The sequence below is a fragment of the Bombina bombina genome, chromosome 9 (assembly GCF_027579735.1).
Source record: "Bombina bombina isolate aBomBom1 chromosome 9, aBomBom1.pri, whole genome shotgun sequence".
NCBI lineage: Eukaryota > Metazoa > Chordata > Amphibia > Anura > Bombinatoridae > Bombina > Bombina bombina.
This window is the reverse complement of record NC_069507.1, coordinates 21,274,623-21,290,094: the sequence shown is the minus strand read 5'-3', so window position 1 is coordinate 21,290,094 and position 15,472 is coordinate 21,274,623. Positions and strand designations below refer to the sequence as shown.

At 37.6% G+C, this 15,472-nt stretch overlaps 1 protein-coding gene across 2 annotated transcripts in view; it reads right to left on the bottom strand.

Moving 5' to 3' along the window:
• The window catches only part of ADAMTS14 (ADAM metallopeptidase with thrombospondin type 1 motif 14), a 265,871-nt gene that overhangs the window by 133,153 nt on the left and 117,246 nt on the right, over window positions 1–15,472 (bottom strand). For both annotated transcript variants that reach the window (XM_053691940.1, XM_053691941.1), the window contains exon 5: window positions 11,057–11,140. In XM_053691940.1, the coding sequence (XP_053547915.1) occupies window positions 11,057–11,140 (84 nt within the window). The remainder of the gene's footprint in view (window positions 1–11,056; window positions 11,141–15,472) is intronic.

The window sequence follows — 15,472 nt, the reverse complement described above, 5'->3', positions numbered from 1 at the left end:
CAAAAGCGCTCTTATTCTTGTGCTCATATTACAAGTTAAATCAATAGCGCTCTTATTCTTGTGCTCATATTACAAGTTAAATCAATAGCGCTCTTATTCTTGTGCTCATATTACATGTTAAATCAATAGCGCTCTTATTCTTCTGCTCATATTACAAGTTAAATCAATAGCAGTCTTATTCTTGTGCTCATATTACATGTTAAATCAATAGCGCTCTTATTCTTGTGCTCATATTACATGTTAAATCAATAGCGCTCTTATTCTTGTGCTCATATTACAAGTTAAATCAATAGCGCTCTTATTCTTGTGCTCATATTACATGTTAAATCAATAGCGGTCTTATTCTTGTGCTCATATTACATGTTAAATCAATAGCGCTCTTATTCTTGTGCTCATATAGCAAGTTAAATCAATAGAGCTCTTATTCTTGTGCTCATATTACAAGTTAAATCAATAGCGCTCTTATTCTTCTGCTCATATTACATGTTAAATCAATAGCGGTCTTATTCTTGTGCTCATATTACAAGTTAAATCAATAGCGCTCTTATTCCTGTGCTCATATTACAAGTTAAATCAATAGCGCTCTTATTATTGTGCTCATATTACAAGTTAAATCAATAGCGCTCTTATTCTTGTGCTCATATTACAAGTTAAATCAATAGCGCTCTTATTATTGTGCTCATATTACAAGTTAAACCAATAGTGCTCTTATTCTTGTGCTCATATTACAAGTTAAATCAATAGCGGTCTTATTCTTGTGCTCATATAGCAAGTTAAATCAATAGCGCTCTTATTCTTGCGCTCATATAACAAGTTCAATAGCGCAATTATTCTTGTACTCATATAACAAGTTAATTCAATAGCGCGCTTATTCTTGTGCTCATATTACAAGTTAAATCAATAGCGCTCTTATTCTTGTGCTCATATTACAAGTTAAATCAATAGTGCTCTTATTCTTCTGCTCATATTACAAGTTAAATAAATAGCGCTCTTATTCTTGTGCTCATATAACAAGTTAAATCAATAGCGTTCTTATTCTTGTGCTCATATTAAAAAATAACTCAATAGCGCTCTTATTCTTGTACTCATATTACAAGTTAAATCAATAGCGCTCTTATTTTTGTGCTGATATTACAAGTAAAATAAATAGTGCTCTTATTCTTGTGCTCATATTACAAGTTAAATCAATAGCGCTCTAATTCTTGCACTCATATAGCAAGTTAAATCAATAGTGCTCTTATTCTTGTGCTCATATTACAAGTTAAATTAATAGCGCTCTTATTCTAGCGCTCATATTACAAGTTAAATCAATAGTGCTCTTATTCTTACGCTCATATTAAAAGTTAAATCAATAGCGCTATTATTCTTGTGCTCATATAACAAGTTAAATCAATAGCGCTCTTATTCTTGCGCTCATATTCAAAGGTTAACTCAATAGCCCTCTTATTATTGTGCTCATATTACAAGTTAAATCAATAGCGCTCTTATTCTTGTGCTCAGATTACAAGTTAAATCAATAGCGCTCTTATTCTTGCGCTCAAATTACAAGTTAACTTTAGGGCATCTATTTATCAAAGCATTGACTTTCTTGCATTGTTAATTAACAGTCATCGATCTCGCTGCTCTTCAGCTTTTTTTCCGCTTTCTTGGTACCCTGTCACTAAACACCCACACTATACTATACTGTTTACCCCCTAAACCGCCGCTCCCAGACCCCGCTGCAACTCTAATAAAGTGTTTAACCCCTAAACCGCCACTCCCGGACCCCGCCGCAACTCTAATAAATGTATTAACCCCTAAACCGCCACTTCTGGAGCCCACCACAACTAAATAAAGTGTTTAACCCCTAAACTGCCGCTTCCGGACCCCGCCGCAACTAAATAAAATTATTAACTCCTAAACCGCCTCTCCCGGACCCCCCCGCCACCTACATTATACTTATTAACCCCTAATCTGCCCCCCTACACCGCCGCCACCTACCTACATTTATTAACCCCTAATCTGCCGCCCCCAACGTCGCCAACACTATATTAAATTTATTAACCACTAAACCTAAGTCTAACCCTAAACCTAACACCCCCTAACTTAAATATAATTTAAATATATCTAAATAATTATTACTATCATTAACTAAATAAATCCTATTTAAAACTAAATACTTACCTATAAACTAAACCCTAAGGCCTAGATTTAGAGTTTGGCGTTAGCCGTGAAAACCAGCGTTAGAGGCTCCTAACGCTGGTTTTAGGCTACCGCCGGTATTTGGAGTCACTCAAAATAGGGTCTAACGCTCACTTTTCAGCCGCGACTTTTCCATACCGCAGATCCCCTTACGTCAATTGCGTATCCTATCTTTTCAATGGGATCTTTCTAACTCCGGTATTTAGAGTCGTGTCTGAAGTGAGCGTTAGACATCTAACGACAAAACTCCAGCCGCAGGAAAAAAGTAAGTAGTTAAGAGCTTTCTGGGCTAACGCCGGTTTATAAAGCTCTTAACTACTGTACTCTAAAGTACACTAACACCCATAAACTACCTATGTACCCCTAAACCGAGGTCCCCCCACATCGCCGACACTCGAATAATTTTTTTTAACCCCTAATCTGCCGACCGCCACCTACGTTATCCTTATGTACCCCTAATCTGCTCCCCCTAACACCGCCGACCCCTATATTATATTTATTAACCCCTAATCTGCCCCCCACAACGTCGCCTCCACCTGCCTACACTTATTAACCCCTAATCTGCCGACCGCAAAGCGCCGCCACCTACGTTATCCTTACCCCTAATCTGCTGCCCCTAACACCGCCGACCCCTATATTATATTTATTAACCCCTAATCTGCCCCCCACAACGTCGCCTCCACCTGCCTACACTTATTAACCCCTAATCTGCCGACCGGACCTGAGCGCTACTATAATAAAGTTATTAACCCCTAATCCGCCTCACTAACCCTATATTAAATAGTATTAACCCCTAATCTGCCCTCCCTAACATAGCCAACACCTAACTTCAATTATTAACCCCTAATCTGCCGACCGGAGCTCACCGCTATTCTAATAAATGGATTAACCCCTAAAGCTAAGTCTAACCCTAACACTAACACCCCCCTAAGTTAAATATAATTTAAATCTAACGAAATAAATTTTTAACTCTTATTAAATAAATTATTCCTATTTAAAGCTAAATACTTACCTGTAAAACAAATCCTAATATAGCTACAATATAAATTATATTTATATTATAGCTATTTTAGGATTTATATTTATTTTACAGGTAACTTTGTATTTATTTTAACCAGGTACAATAGCTTTTAAATAGTTAAGAACTATTTAATAGCTAAAATAGTTAAAATAATTACAAATTTACCTGTAAAATAAATCCTAACCTAAGTTACAATTAAAACTAACACTACACTATCAATAAATTAATTAAATAAACTACCTACAATTACCTACAATTAACCTAACACTACACTATCAATAAATTAATTAAATACAATTCCTACAAATAAATACAATTAAATAAACTTGCTAAAGTACAAAAAATAAAAAAGAACTAAGTTACAAAAAATAAAAAAATATCTACAAACATAAGAAAAATATTACAACAATTTTAAACTAATTACACCTACTCTAAGCCCCCTAATAAAACAACAAAGCCCCCCAAAATAAAAAATGCCCTACCCTATTCTAAATTACTAAAGTTAAAAGCTCTTTTACCTTACCAGCCCTGAACAGGGCCCTTTGCGGGGCATGCCCCAAGAGGTTCAGCTCTTTTGCCTGTAAAAAAAAAAACATACAATACCCCCCCCCCAACATTACAACCCACCACCCACATACCCCTAATCTAACCCAAACCCCCCTTAAATAAACCTAACACTAAGCCCCTGAAGATCATCCTACCTTGTCTTCACCTCACCAGGTATCACCGATCCGTCCTGGCTCCAAAATCTTCATCCAACCCAAGCGGGGGTTGGCGATCCATCATCCGGTGCCTGAAGAGGTCCAGAAGAGGCTCCAAAGTCTTCATCCTATCCGGGAAGAAGAGGCGATCCGGACCGGCAACCATCTTGATCCAAGCGGCATCTTCTATCTTCATCCGATGACGACCGGCTCCATCCTGAAGACCTCCACCGTGGACCCATCTTCTTCCGGCGACGTCCAACTGCAGAATGACGGTTCCTTTAAGGGACGTCATCCAAGATGGCGTCCCTCGAATTCCAATTGGCTGATAGGATTCTATCAGCCAATCGGAATTAAGGTAGGAATTTTCTGATTGGCTGATGGAATCAGCCAATCAGAATCAAGTTCAATCCGATTGGCTGATCCAATCAGCCAATCAGATTAAGCTCGCATTCTATTGGCTGATCGGAACAGCCAATAGAATGCGAGCTCAATCTGATTGGCTGATTGGATCAGCCAATCGGATTGAACTTGATTCTGATTGGCTGATTCCATCAGCCAATCAGAATATTCCTACCTTAATTCCGATTGGCTGATAGAATCCTATCAGCCAATCGGAATTCGAGGGACGCCATCTTGGATGACGTCCCTTAAAGGAACCGTCATTCTGCAGTTGGACGTCGCCGGAAGAAGATGGGTCCGCGGTGGAGGTCTTCAGGATGGAGCCGGTCGTCATCGGATGAAGATAGAAGATGCCGCTTGGATCAAGATGGTTGCCGGTCCGGATCGCCTCTTCTTCCCGGATAGGATGAAGACTTTGGAGCCTCTTCTGGACCTCTTCAGGCACCGGATGATGGATCGCCAACCCCCGCTTGGGTTGGATGAAGATTTTGGAGCCAGGACGGATCGTGATACCTGGTGAGGTGAAGACAAGGTAGGATGATCTTCAGGGGCTTAGTGTTAGGTTTATTTAAGGGGGGTTTGGGTTAGATTAGGGGTATGTGGGTGGTGGGTTGTAATGTTGGGGGGGGTATTGTATGTTTTTTTTTTACAGGCAAAAGGGCTGAACTTCTTGGGGCATGCCCCGCAAAGGGCCCTGTTCAGGGCTGGTAAGGTAAAAGAGCTTTTAACTTTAGTAATTTAGAATAGGGTAGGGCATTTTTTATTTTGGGGGGCTTTGTTGTTTTATTAGGGGGCTTAGAGTAGGTGTAATTAGTTTAAAATTGTTGTAATATTTTTCTTATGTTTGTAGATATTTTTTTATTTTTTGTAACTTAGTTCTTTTTTATTTTTTGTACTTTAGCAAGTTTATTTAATTGTATTTATTTGTAGGAATTGTATTTAATTAATTTATTGATAGTGTAGTGTTAGGTTAATTGTAGGTAATTGTAGGTAGTTTATTTAATTAATTTATTGATAGTATAGTGTTAGTTTTAATTGTAACTTAGGTTAGGATTTCTTTTACAGGTAAATTTGTAATTATTTTAACTATTTTAGCTATTAAATAGTTCTTAACTATTTAATAGCTATTGTACCTGGTTAAAATAAATACAAAGTTACCTGTAAAATAAATATAAATCCTAAAATAGCTATAATATAAATATAATTTATATTGTAGCTATATTAGGATTTATTTTACAGGTAAGTATTTAGCTTTAAATAGGAATAATTTATTTAATAAGAGTTAATTTATTTCGTTAGATTTAAATTATATTTAAGTTAGGGGGGTGTTAGTGTTAGGGTTAGACTTAGCTTTAGGGGTTAATACATTTATTAGAATAGCGGTGAGCTCCGGTCGGCAGATTAGGGGTTAATAATTGAAGTTAGGTGTCGGCGATGTTAGGGAGGGCAGATTAGGGGTTAATACTATTTAATATAGGGTTAGTGAGGCGGATTAGGGGTTAATAACTTTATTATAGTAGCGCTCAGGTCCGCTCGGCAGATTAGGGGTTAATAAGTGTAGGCAGGTGGAGGCGACGTTGAGGGGGGCAGATTAGGGGTTAATAAATATAATATAGGGGTCGGCGATGTTAGGGAACCAGATTAGGGGTACATAGGGATAATGTAAGTAGCGGTGGTTTACGGAGCGGAAGATTAGGGGTTAATAATAATATGCAGGGGTCAGCAATAGCGGGGGCGGCAGATTAGGGGTTAATAAGTGTAAGGTTAGGGGTGTTTAGACTCGGGGTACATGTTAGAGTGTTAAGTGCAGATGTAGGAAGGGTTACCGCATAGCAAACAATGGGGCTGCGTTAGGAGCTGAACGCGGCTTTTTTGCAGGTGTTAGGTTTTTTTTCAGCTCAAACAGCCCCATTGTTTCCTATGGGGGAATCGTGCACGAGCACGTTTTTGAGGCTGGCCGCGTCCGTAAGCAACTCTGGTATCGAGAGTTGAAGCTGCGTTAAAAATGCTCTACGCTCCTTTTTTGGAGCCTAACGCAGCCTTTATGTGGACTCTCAATACCAGAGTTATTTTTATGGTGCGGCCAGAAAAAAGCCTGCGTTAGTTTTTCGGGTCGTTACCGACAAAACTCCAAATCTAGCCGTAAGATAGCTACAATATAACTAATAGTTACATAGTAGCTATCTTAGGGTTTATTTTTATTTTACAGGCAAGTTTGTATTTATTTTAACTAGGTACAATAGTTATTAAATATTTATTAACTATTTAATAACTTCCTAGTTAAAATAAAGACAAATTTACCTGTAAAATAAAACCTAACCTAAGTTACAATTACACCTAACAATACACTATAATTAAATAAATTCCCTAAACTAAATACAATTAAAAAAAATTATCTAAAGTACAAAAAAAACACTAAATTACAGAAAATAATAAAATAATTACAAGATTTTTAAACTAATTACACCTAATCTAATCCCCCTAACAAAATAAAAAAGCCCCCGAAAATTTAAAAACACCCTATCCTACACTAAATTACAAATAGCCCTTAAAAGGGCTTTTTGCAGGGCATTGCCCCAAAGTAATCAGCTCTTTTACCTGTAAAAAAAAATTACAACCCCCCCAAACATTAAAACCCACGAGCCACACAACCGACCCTACTCTAAAACCCACCCAATCCCCCCTTAAAAAAACCTAACACTAAGCCCTTGAAGATCACCCTACCTTGAGAAGTCTTCACCTAACCGGGCCGAAGTCCTCCACAAAGCTGGCAGAAGTGGTACTCCAGACGGGCAGAAGTGATCCTCCAGACGGGCAGAAGTGATCCTCCAGACGGGCAGAAGTCTTCATCCAGGCAGCATCTTCTATCTTCATCCATCCGGCGCGGAGCGGCTCCATCTTCAAGACATCCGACGCGGAGCATCCTCTTCAAACGACGTCCAACTGAAGAATGAAGGTTCCTTTAAATGATATCATCCAAGATGGCGTCCCTTGAATTCCGATTGGCTGATAGAATTCTATCAGCCAATCGAAATTAAGGTAGGAAAAATCCTATTGGCTGATGCAATCAGCCAATAGGATTGAGCTGGCATTCTATTGGCTGATTTGTATGTATGTTCATTTGTATGTGTGTATGCATATATGTGTATATATTTGATATATTTGTATGTATGTGTATTTGTATGTGTGTATATATTTTATATAATTGTATGTATGTGTTCACATACATATGTACACATACATACACATATATACTTACACACAAATACACACACACATATATCAGGCCCGGATTGGCCATAGGGCATACAGAGCAAATGCCCAGTGGGCTGGGCTCTTATATGGACTTTGCTGCTATATACAAACTTCTCTTGATATGGGTAACAATAGGAAAGCTGTTACAGTCTGCCTATTTTGTAAAACAGAAAGTTCATTTTCTGTCTGGTTGTTAAGCAGAGGTATTGCATAAAGAGAGAAGTTGAACTGGTATATTATGGCGACTTAGCTGGCAGAGGTCTAACTAATGTGGGCTGCTCTGCCTTTAAATGCCTGTGCCTATTTTTGGTCCCAGTCCAGTCCTGATATATATATAGACATTTGATCCCTTCCCAGTCAAACACCTTGTCATATACCATATCCCTTCAAAACACTTTTTATACATTTATTTCACTATTAAACTTGCATTGAATATGTTTATATATGAGTGTAATACCTTATTTTAATATGTTTTACATGTGTTATGTTATATTTTTATTCTAGCCCTAATACTTTATTTCAGGTCTCAAGTCGTGCTAACTTTTTTAGTGCTGTTATTTGTTGTACTTGAGAGCAACATATAATTCACAACTTGTAATTTGAGCCATGTTTAGCGCGGTCAAAATATCCATTGAAAGTATAGGGCGGGCTAAAGAGATTTTGGCTGCACTAAATCTTTTGGTCATTTTGTTTTACCTTGGACTTGTAATACCCGATTGTGCTCTAATCTTAGCACAGTACTGTGGCATTGTTAGCGCACCCTACACTATCAATAGTGCTCCACTTGTAATCTAGGCCTACATTTTTGTGAGGGACATCAGTAGTCTTGAAATAATTAGAATTTACACATCCATTCCGTAGGTACTAGTGACATATACTAAAGTAGGCATCAATATACTCAGGTATCCAGCTCTGAAACTAAGTGAGAATTTAATCGTGCACAAAAAATATGTCTACATATAAAACATTCTTCTTTGTTTTGTTTTTAACTTGTCACCTTACATTTCTTATCAAAAAACGGTGTCATTATTTACATGCGTTTATCTTATTTACATATTGATAAATGTGTTTAATATTAAAAAGGTGCACAAACAGAAACAAAACAATTTAGATATGTAAACGCCCAACATGTGTTTGCTGCTATATTTTACATTGCCTTGTTTGTGGTTCCATTATGAACATTAAAACAACCTTCAAATCCGTACTCAGTAGTCAACATTCTTTAAGCTCTATTGTCCATTGACCTTTGTAAGGTCAAGTGTTTTTCTACATTGTACACACCCCGTTCTCTACAGAGTAGACTACTTGGCAAGAACAGAAAAAAAAAAGCTTAATATCCACATTGTATTTCTTTTTTTTATTAATTTATCTCCATTTTTTCCTTGCATATGAAATATAACCTTGGCTAACCTTACTGTAATTAAGAATGGAATTATAATTTCATTCTTTGTTAATGTTCTTATTTGGGAACATTTAACAGTGACTTCACTATCTTATTAGATAGTTTGGAAATGGATTGTGTTTATAATTGTCTTATGAAACATTTCTTGGCTTTAGTGAAGGAGAATCAGTGTACATAATCTAAGGACCGTGAAAATAGAAGCCATTCAACTAGACAAGATGCAGATACTTAGCCTGGATGACGGCCCATTGTTTATGGAAAATGCAAAAATCGGTTTATTTACCTATATCCTGAGGTATTTTATATTGCAATCGCACAACATTGTGGTAAAATAACATTATGGCCGTCATCCCAATCTGTTAGAGATTTTTCACAATGGTTTACCAAGTGCAATGAGACAAATTGAGAACCTTCTTAATCCACTGAAAAAACAATTTCAAATGGCTTTGTGCTTCTCAGATAATTTGGGACCCCTCACCAACTGTAATCCAGTTTGATCAAAAAACAGTTGATCTTGTTTTTTTCTTAAATATTTTTTAGCCCCATTCTGGGCCTTTGGTATAGCTTACCTTAGCTATTTATAGTGACTGCCAGTCTTATAAACACTCAGTTTACACATCGGGGGTTAATCACAAAGGGGCATATTTATCAAAGTGCGAGCGGACATGATACAATGTAGCGTATCATGTCCGCTGCACATCGATAAATGCAGCATACGCTGACGGCATTTATCACTGTACAAGCAGTTCACCAGCGCAATACCGCCCCCTGCAGATTTGGGGCCAATCGGCCGCTAGCAGGGGGTGTCAATCAACCCGATCGTATTCGATTGGGTTGATTTCTGTCCGCTGCTTATGAGCAGGTGGACAAGTTACGGAGCAGTGGTCTTTAGCCTGAAGGCTCGCCAGAAACAAGGGGCATCAAGCTCTATTTGGAACTTGATAATTCGGCCCCAAAAACTCATCAAACAAGTAATCTACGAAAAACCCCATGGACTTTAATGGCGATTTTCTGTTGAAAAACATCAGATACGTCCAATTAGACTTGATTGTGAGCGACCCCTTAACTTGTAAGAGAATTGCTCATTTATATAAAATTGTCTGTGTATGTTTATTAATAGAATTTTGAAGAAAAAAAATAAGTTCCCTAGATTTGCAAGTGAAGAAAATAATTCTACTGAGGTTTTATGAAAAAGTCCCCTGCTCCTAACACACAGATTCCCAGTATTTCTGTGCAGCACAACGCAATCACACGCACCCCTAGAGCAAACAGAACGGGTGCTCAGCTTTTATCTGGGGTGGGAAGTTCGCAGCTACCTGACAAATGCATACAGATGTGTGAGTTGCTTCTGATAGTTTGCAAATGATTTCCTATACAAGGTACGTTTAGCAACAGGACTGTGTTCTATAAAATATATATTAGACTAGAGAATAAAACTGCACCTGCAATGGAATCAAGCATTACTTTACTACAAATAGGTTTCAATTCCAATAAATAGGCAACGTAGAAGCAAAATAATTCACAGATTTGTTGAAGAGAGCGCAGCACTTGCTCTAAACTACCAGAGTACACATTCGTTTATCTTTGCTCAGAGACTACACCCAAGTTGTAACGTGACCCGAGAGTTAAAGCACTGATATTTAAAAGGACAGTAAAGTCAGAATTATACCTCTAGGATTCAGATAGAGTAGCAATTTTATTAGCTTTGCAATCTATTTCCAATATCAAAATTGCTTGATTTTCTTGGTATTGGTTTGCTAAAAGCATATGTACATATCCTCAGCAGGAGCAATGCATTACTTGGTGCTAGCTGGTGATTTGTGGCTGCACCAGAAGTGGTTCATAAAATTTGGTAGTGAACACCTGCACCTGCGCATGTTCACAAGTAGCGTCATCCCTCAGAGCATGGGTATTATGCATGTGCATGAATATGGCTTATTGCTATATTGCCAGATGGTCACATAAATGATAAATAATGTTCTTTTATACATAGCAGTGGGTATAGGAATATGAATGCAAATAGCTTCCATTTAAATATTTATTATTTTGTATTTTATTTTGCAATAAATATTCACATATGCAATCATTTGTTACCTGTCTGTAGCCAACCATAATCATCCGGACCAGCACTATGTTGATATGCACACCTAAAGATTCATCGTGGTAAATTTCATCAACCTAAAAACAAAAAAGACAAAATAATTCAAAGTTAAAATAATTGAAATACTAATAATAATAGGCTGAATTCAGCATTTTATTTCTATAAATATTGTAGGAGAGTTTAGATAACCAATTAGTTAATATTCAGAGTTTTTTTGATAAAAAATCACCTTTGTCTGCCTCAGTAGAATGCAGTTTTTTGTTGCACAATGTGTTACACTACTCACTGGCAGCTGAGGGGTTAAAGGGACATGGAGTTCAATACCATGATTCAGACAGAGCATATAATGTAAAGACAAAACTTTCATTTTACTTCTATTATGAATCTGATCTCTTTGGTTCCACTCGTCGAAATCTAGATCCATTAAAGCCCACCTCAGTATGCTCTCAAGAAAAGGAGTAACAGAGACCAAGAAGAAGAGATCAGTTTGATAAAAGAAGCAAATGGAAAAGCTATTGGAAAAGGTTGATAGTGTATCCGAGCAGATAGAGGCCTCTATTTAACAAATTCTGGCGGACCTGATCCGACAGTGCGGATCAGGTCTGCCAGACCTCGCTGAATACGGAGAGCAATACGCTCTCCGTATTCAGCATTGCACCAGCAGCTCACAAGAGCTATGGTGCAACGCCGCCCCCTGCAGACTCGCGGCCAAAGGGACGCCAGCAGGGAGATGTCAATCAACCCGATCGTACTTGATTGGGTTGAATTTCGGCGATGTCTGTCCGCCTGCTCAGAGCAGGCGGACAGGGTTATAGAGCAACAGTCTTTGTGACCGCTGCTTCATAACTGCTGTTTCTGGTGAGCCTGCAGGCTCGCCAGAAACACGGGACATCAAGTTCCATTCGGCCCCAGACAGAAAATCACCTATATGATACAAGGACAGAACTACTCTATGATATGGAATAATTCTATAGTGATGCGCATGTACAATATACTCTGAAACAATCACATTTTAGATGTATACGTCAATGTATGAGCTATATTCATTAATAGAATAGAATCATTTACTCGCCAAGTATAAACAAAGACAATTATACAAGGAATTCTTCATAGCGCAAACGGTATGAGATGAACAAATACAATCAACAGTGTAAAAATCTAATCATGAAATATATTCACAGTTACTGAAGTGCATTTTATTGTACCAAAAGTGAAAAAAGAGAAGTATTACTAACAGTTCATCTGAGTTCATAAAACTCTCATCCTTGTCCTACGATAAAAAGACAGACGATTAAAAAACAATGGCTGGGGTGAAATGAATCAGATAACATTTTTCCGACTCTCTTACACATCCTTGAAAAGTAAATGTCCTTAAGAGAAATAAGTTGAAACCTATATTTATCACTAAATTATATTATATATATAGTAGCGGCACAGGCATTTACATATGTATATGTATTTAATAGACAGAAACTTTATATCCTGTAAAACCAATGAGATCTACAGCCAATGCAAGAAACCGGAATTCTCAACGGGACACATCTAGAAATAGTGTTTAGCCATCGGGGGCGAATTATCCAATGTCTTGCGGACCTGATCCGACAGTGTGGATCAGGTCCGCAAAACATCGCTGAATGCGGAGAGCAATACGCTCTCCGTATTCAGCATTGCACCAGCAGCACTTGTGAGCTGCTGGTGCAACGCCGCTCCCTGCAGACTCGCGGCCAATGGGCCGCCAGCAGGGGGTGTCAATCAACCCGATCATACCCGATCGGGTTGATTTCCGGCGATGTCTGCTCACCTGCTCAGAGCAGGTGGACAGGGTTACGGAGCAGCGGTCTTTAGATCGCTGCTCTATAACTTGTGTTTCTGGTGAGTCTGAAGACTCGCCAGAAACACGGGCCTTCAAGCTCCGTTCGGAGATTGATAGATAGGCCCCATTGTGTTCTTAAAATGTATTTTCTTCATAATCGCATGTTTGTGATTCTAAACTACAGTTATGCTATCTTTATAAATGGGATTTCTACTAACAATCACACATTTGTGATGGGGATTGAACCATTTGCCAATCTGACCGGTTGCAGAGGTTGACAACCTAATTGCACAGGTTTTTACATTAAACAGAAATGACAACTTTTGGGGATATTTAAACCTTGTCACTTGACGGTTAGTGTAATAACTGCAAAAATCCTGTTGTGGCCACTTTATTCTTATGGTAATTGATATCCAGCAATGTCTTCTTGATTTTAGATGAAAATCTCACCAAAACGGATAATAAGATTTTTATAATAAATTAACAATGACATTTTTTTTTTAACATATTAAAAGTTTTGAAAACCTATTTGATCAAACAATGGGCAGTATAGCTATCATGTCTATATACAAACGCCATACATATGTGATCCTTTAATACAATATTATAAATGTTACACTGTTCTCACTGCGCTATTTTTATATTACATCTTTTAGCCTTAGCTCGGATTTGAGATAAGTAAACATAAGATTTAAATGACTGGAGCCCATTTTCGTTTATAAATGCCCCAACCATGACATGACCAGAGCTACTGTACACTAGAAAAGGCTTCTGTGGTGGATACACACACAACAATATTCCAAATGACAAAGCAGTTACCAGGGCCGGCTCAATCATGGGCCCAAGTGGGTCCAACAGTCTGAGTCAGCACTTGACAAGTGGCAGCACTTCAGGGACTGAGTTGGTCACTATCAGGCCAAAACCTCTGCTATCCTCTGTCTCTATGGGGGAAGTCACTGGCTCCAACAGCATAAAATCATTATAGACAAAGACACTCTGGTCAGGGGTGACATTAAAGGTGGGACAAATGTATGTCTTCCCTAACTTTCTTCCCATTTATTGCACTATTATGCATAAGCATTGGTTGCATGCAGGTAGGTAGGCTTACTAAGGTCAACGGCCAGGCTAGTAGGTTGATATGCTAATCAGTAATGTTAGCCCCTAATTGGCTCTAAATATTTTAAAATCGCATAATGAAATTTGTTGAATAAACAATGAAAATGTTGACAATCTGATGTTTATTTACAAAAGGAAGAAAACTTTGCAAGCAAATGGTTAAAATCAGAGAAAGGGATTTAAAATTGAAACTTTTGAAGACTGAAAATAAAGAAGTGAAAGAGACAGCTATCCATGTGAAATCTCTTCCTTCCAGAGCTCAGTATCAGGTCTCAGAGACTCTCCCTTTTCATTTCTAGAACATAGTTCCAATTGTGCTCCTGCTGAGTAAAGCTCTGAATCTGCCAATGGCAAATGAAGATACATATATCAAGGTTGGCTGTTTGAAGAGTGTCCATAGAAACATAAATATACAAACGGACAGCTCCCCTTCTTTTCTATAACCGACTTTAACAGACTTCTGTTAACTTTCTGCAGGGACGTAAAGGGAAAATGGGACAGAAAATATAGACAGAAAATCCTCAATTCTGTCTAGTAATTCTCAAGCACCATCAATATAATTTTACTCTCATATTTTTTTATCACTTGAATTATAGTATAAGACGTGTTGAGATCTGCATGTCGGACTGCGGGGTTGTTATAAATCCCTCAGTTTTGGGATTTACTATTAATAATGATTTACTTCAGTTCTAAATTTTTACAGTGGTAGGACACAGACGCAACACTTAAATCACTACATGTAATAAGAGTGCAGCTAAAAGCGTTCTCTACGCTAGCCACTATAACTATAGAGCGTGCTAAAAAGTTTCAGCCGTGTTAAGATGCTCAATCCACTTGTAATACCACATTGTGTATTATTTTTTGCAAGAGGTAGTCCAAAAAATAATGTTCCCTGCAGTATCAATTGCACTCCACTTGTAATCTATTCTATAATCAGCAAGTCAGACTATTATCCTTTGTGCTTTATTGTAATACATTAATCGCTGTCTTGGGGCATTTAGAAATAAATTAAAGAGGTCACATTAATTTTATAACAAAAGCAAAATCCCCAGCCTAAAAAAATAAACCAATTTCAGTAGGCTTCTGGTTCTTTATCGTGTAAGAAGTATCTATATAAATTGCTACACTGTACAAATCCTTCATACTGACCATCATTTTTATGCGCTCACCAGTTACTGTAAACTTCTCAAAGCCTACTTACTGTAAACTTCTCAAAGTCTATTTACTATAAACTTCTCAAAGTCTTCTTACTGTAAACTTCTCAAAGTCAATTTACTGTAAACTTCTCAAAGTCAATTTACTATAAACTTCTCAAAGTCTACTTACTGTAAACTTCTCAAAGTCTACTTACTTTCATAGTCAATTTACTGTAAACTTCTCAAAGTCTACTTACTGTAAACGTCTCAAAGTCTACTTACTGTAAACGTCTCAAAGTCTACTTACTGTAAACTTCTCAGTCTTTTTACTGTAAACTTCTCAA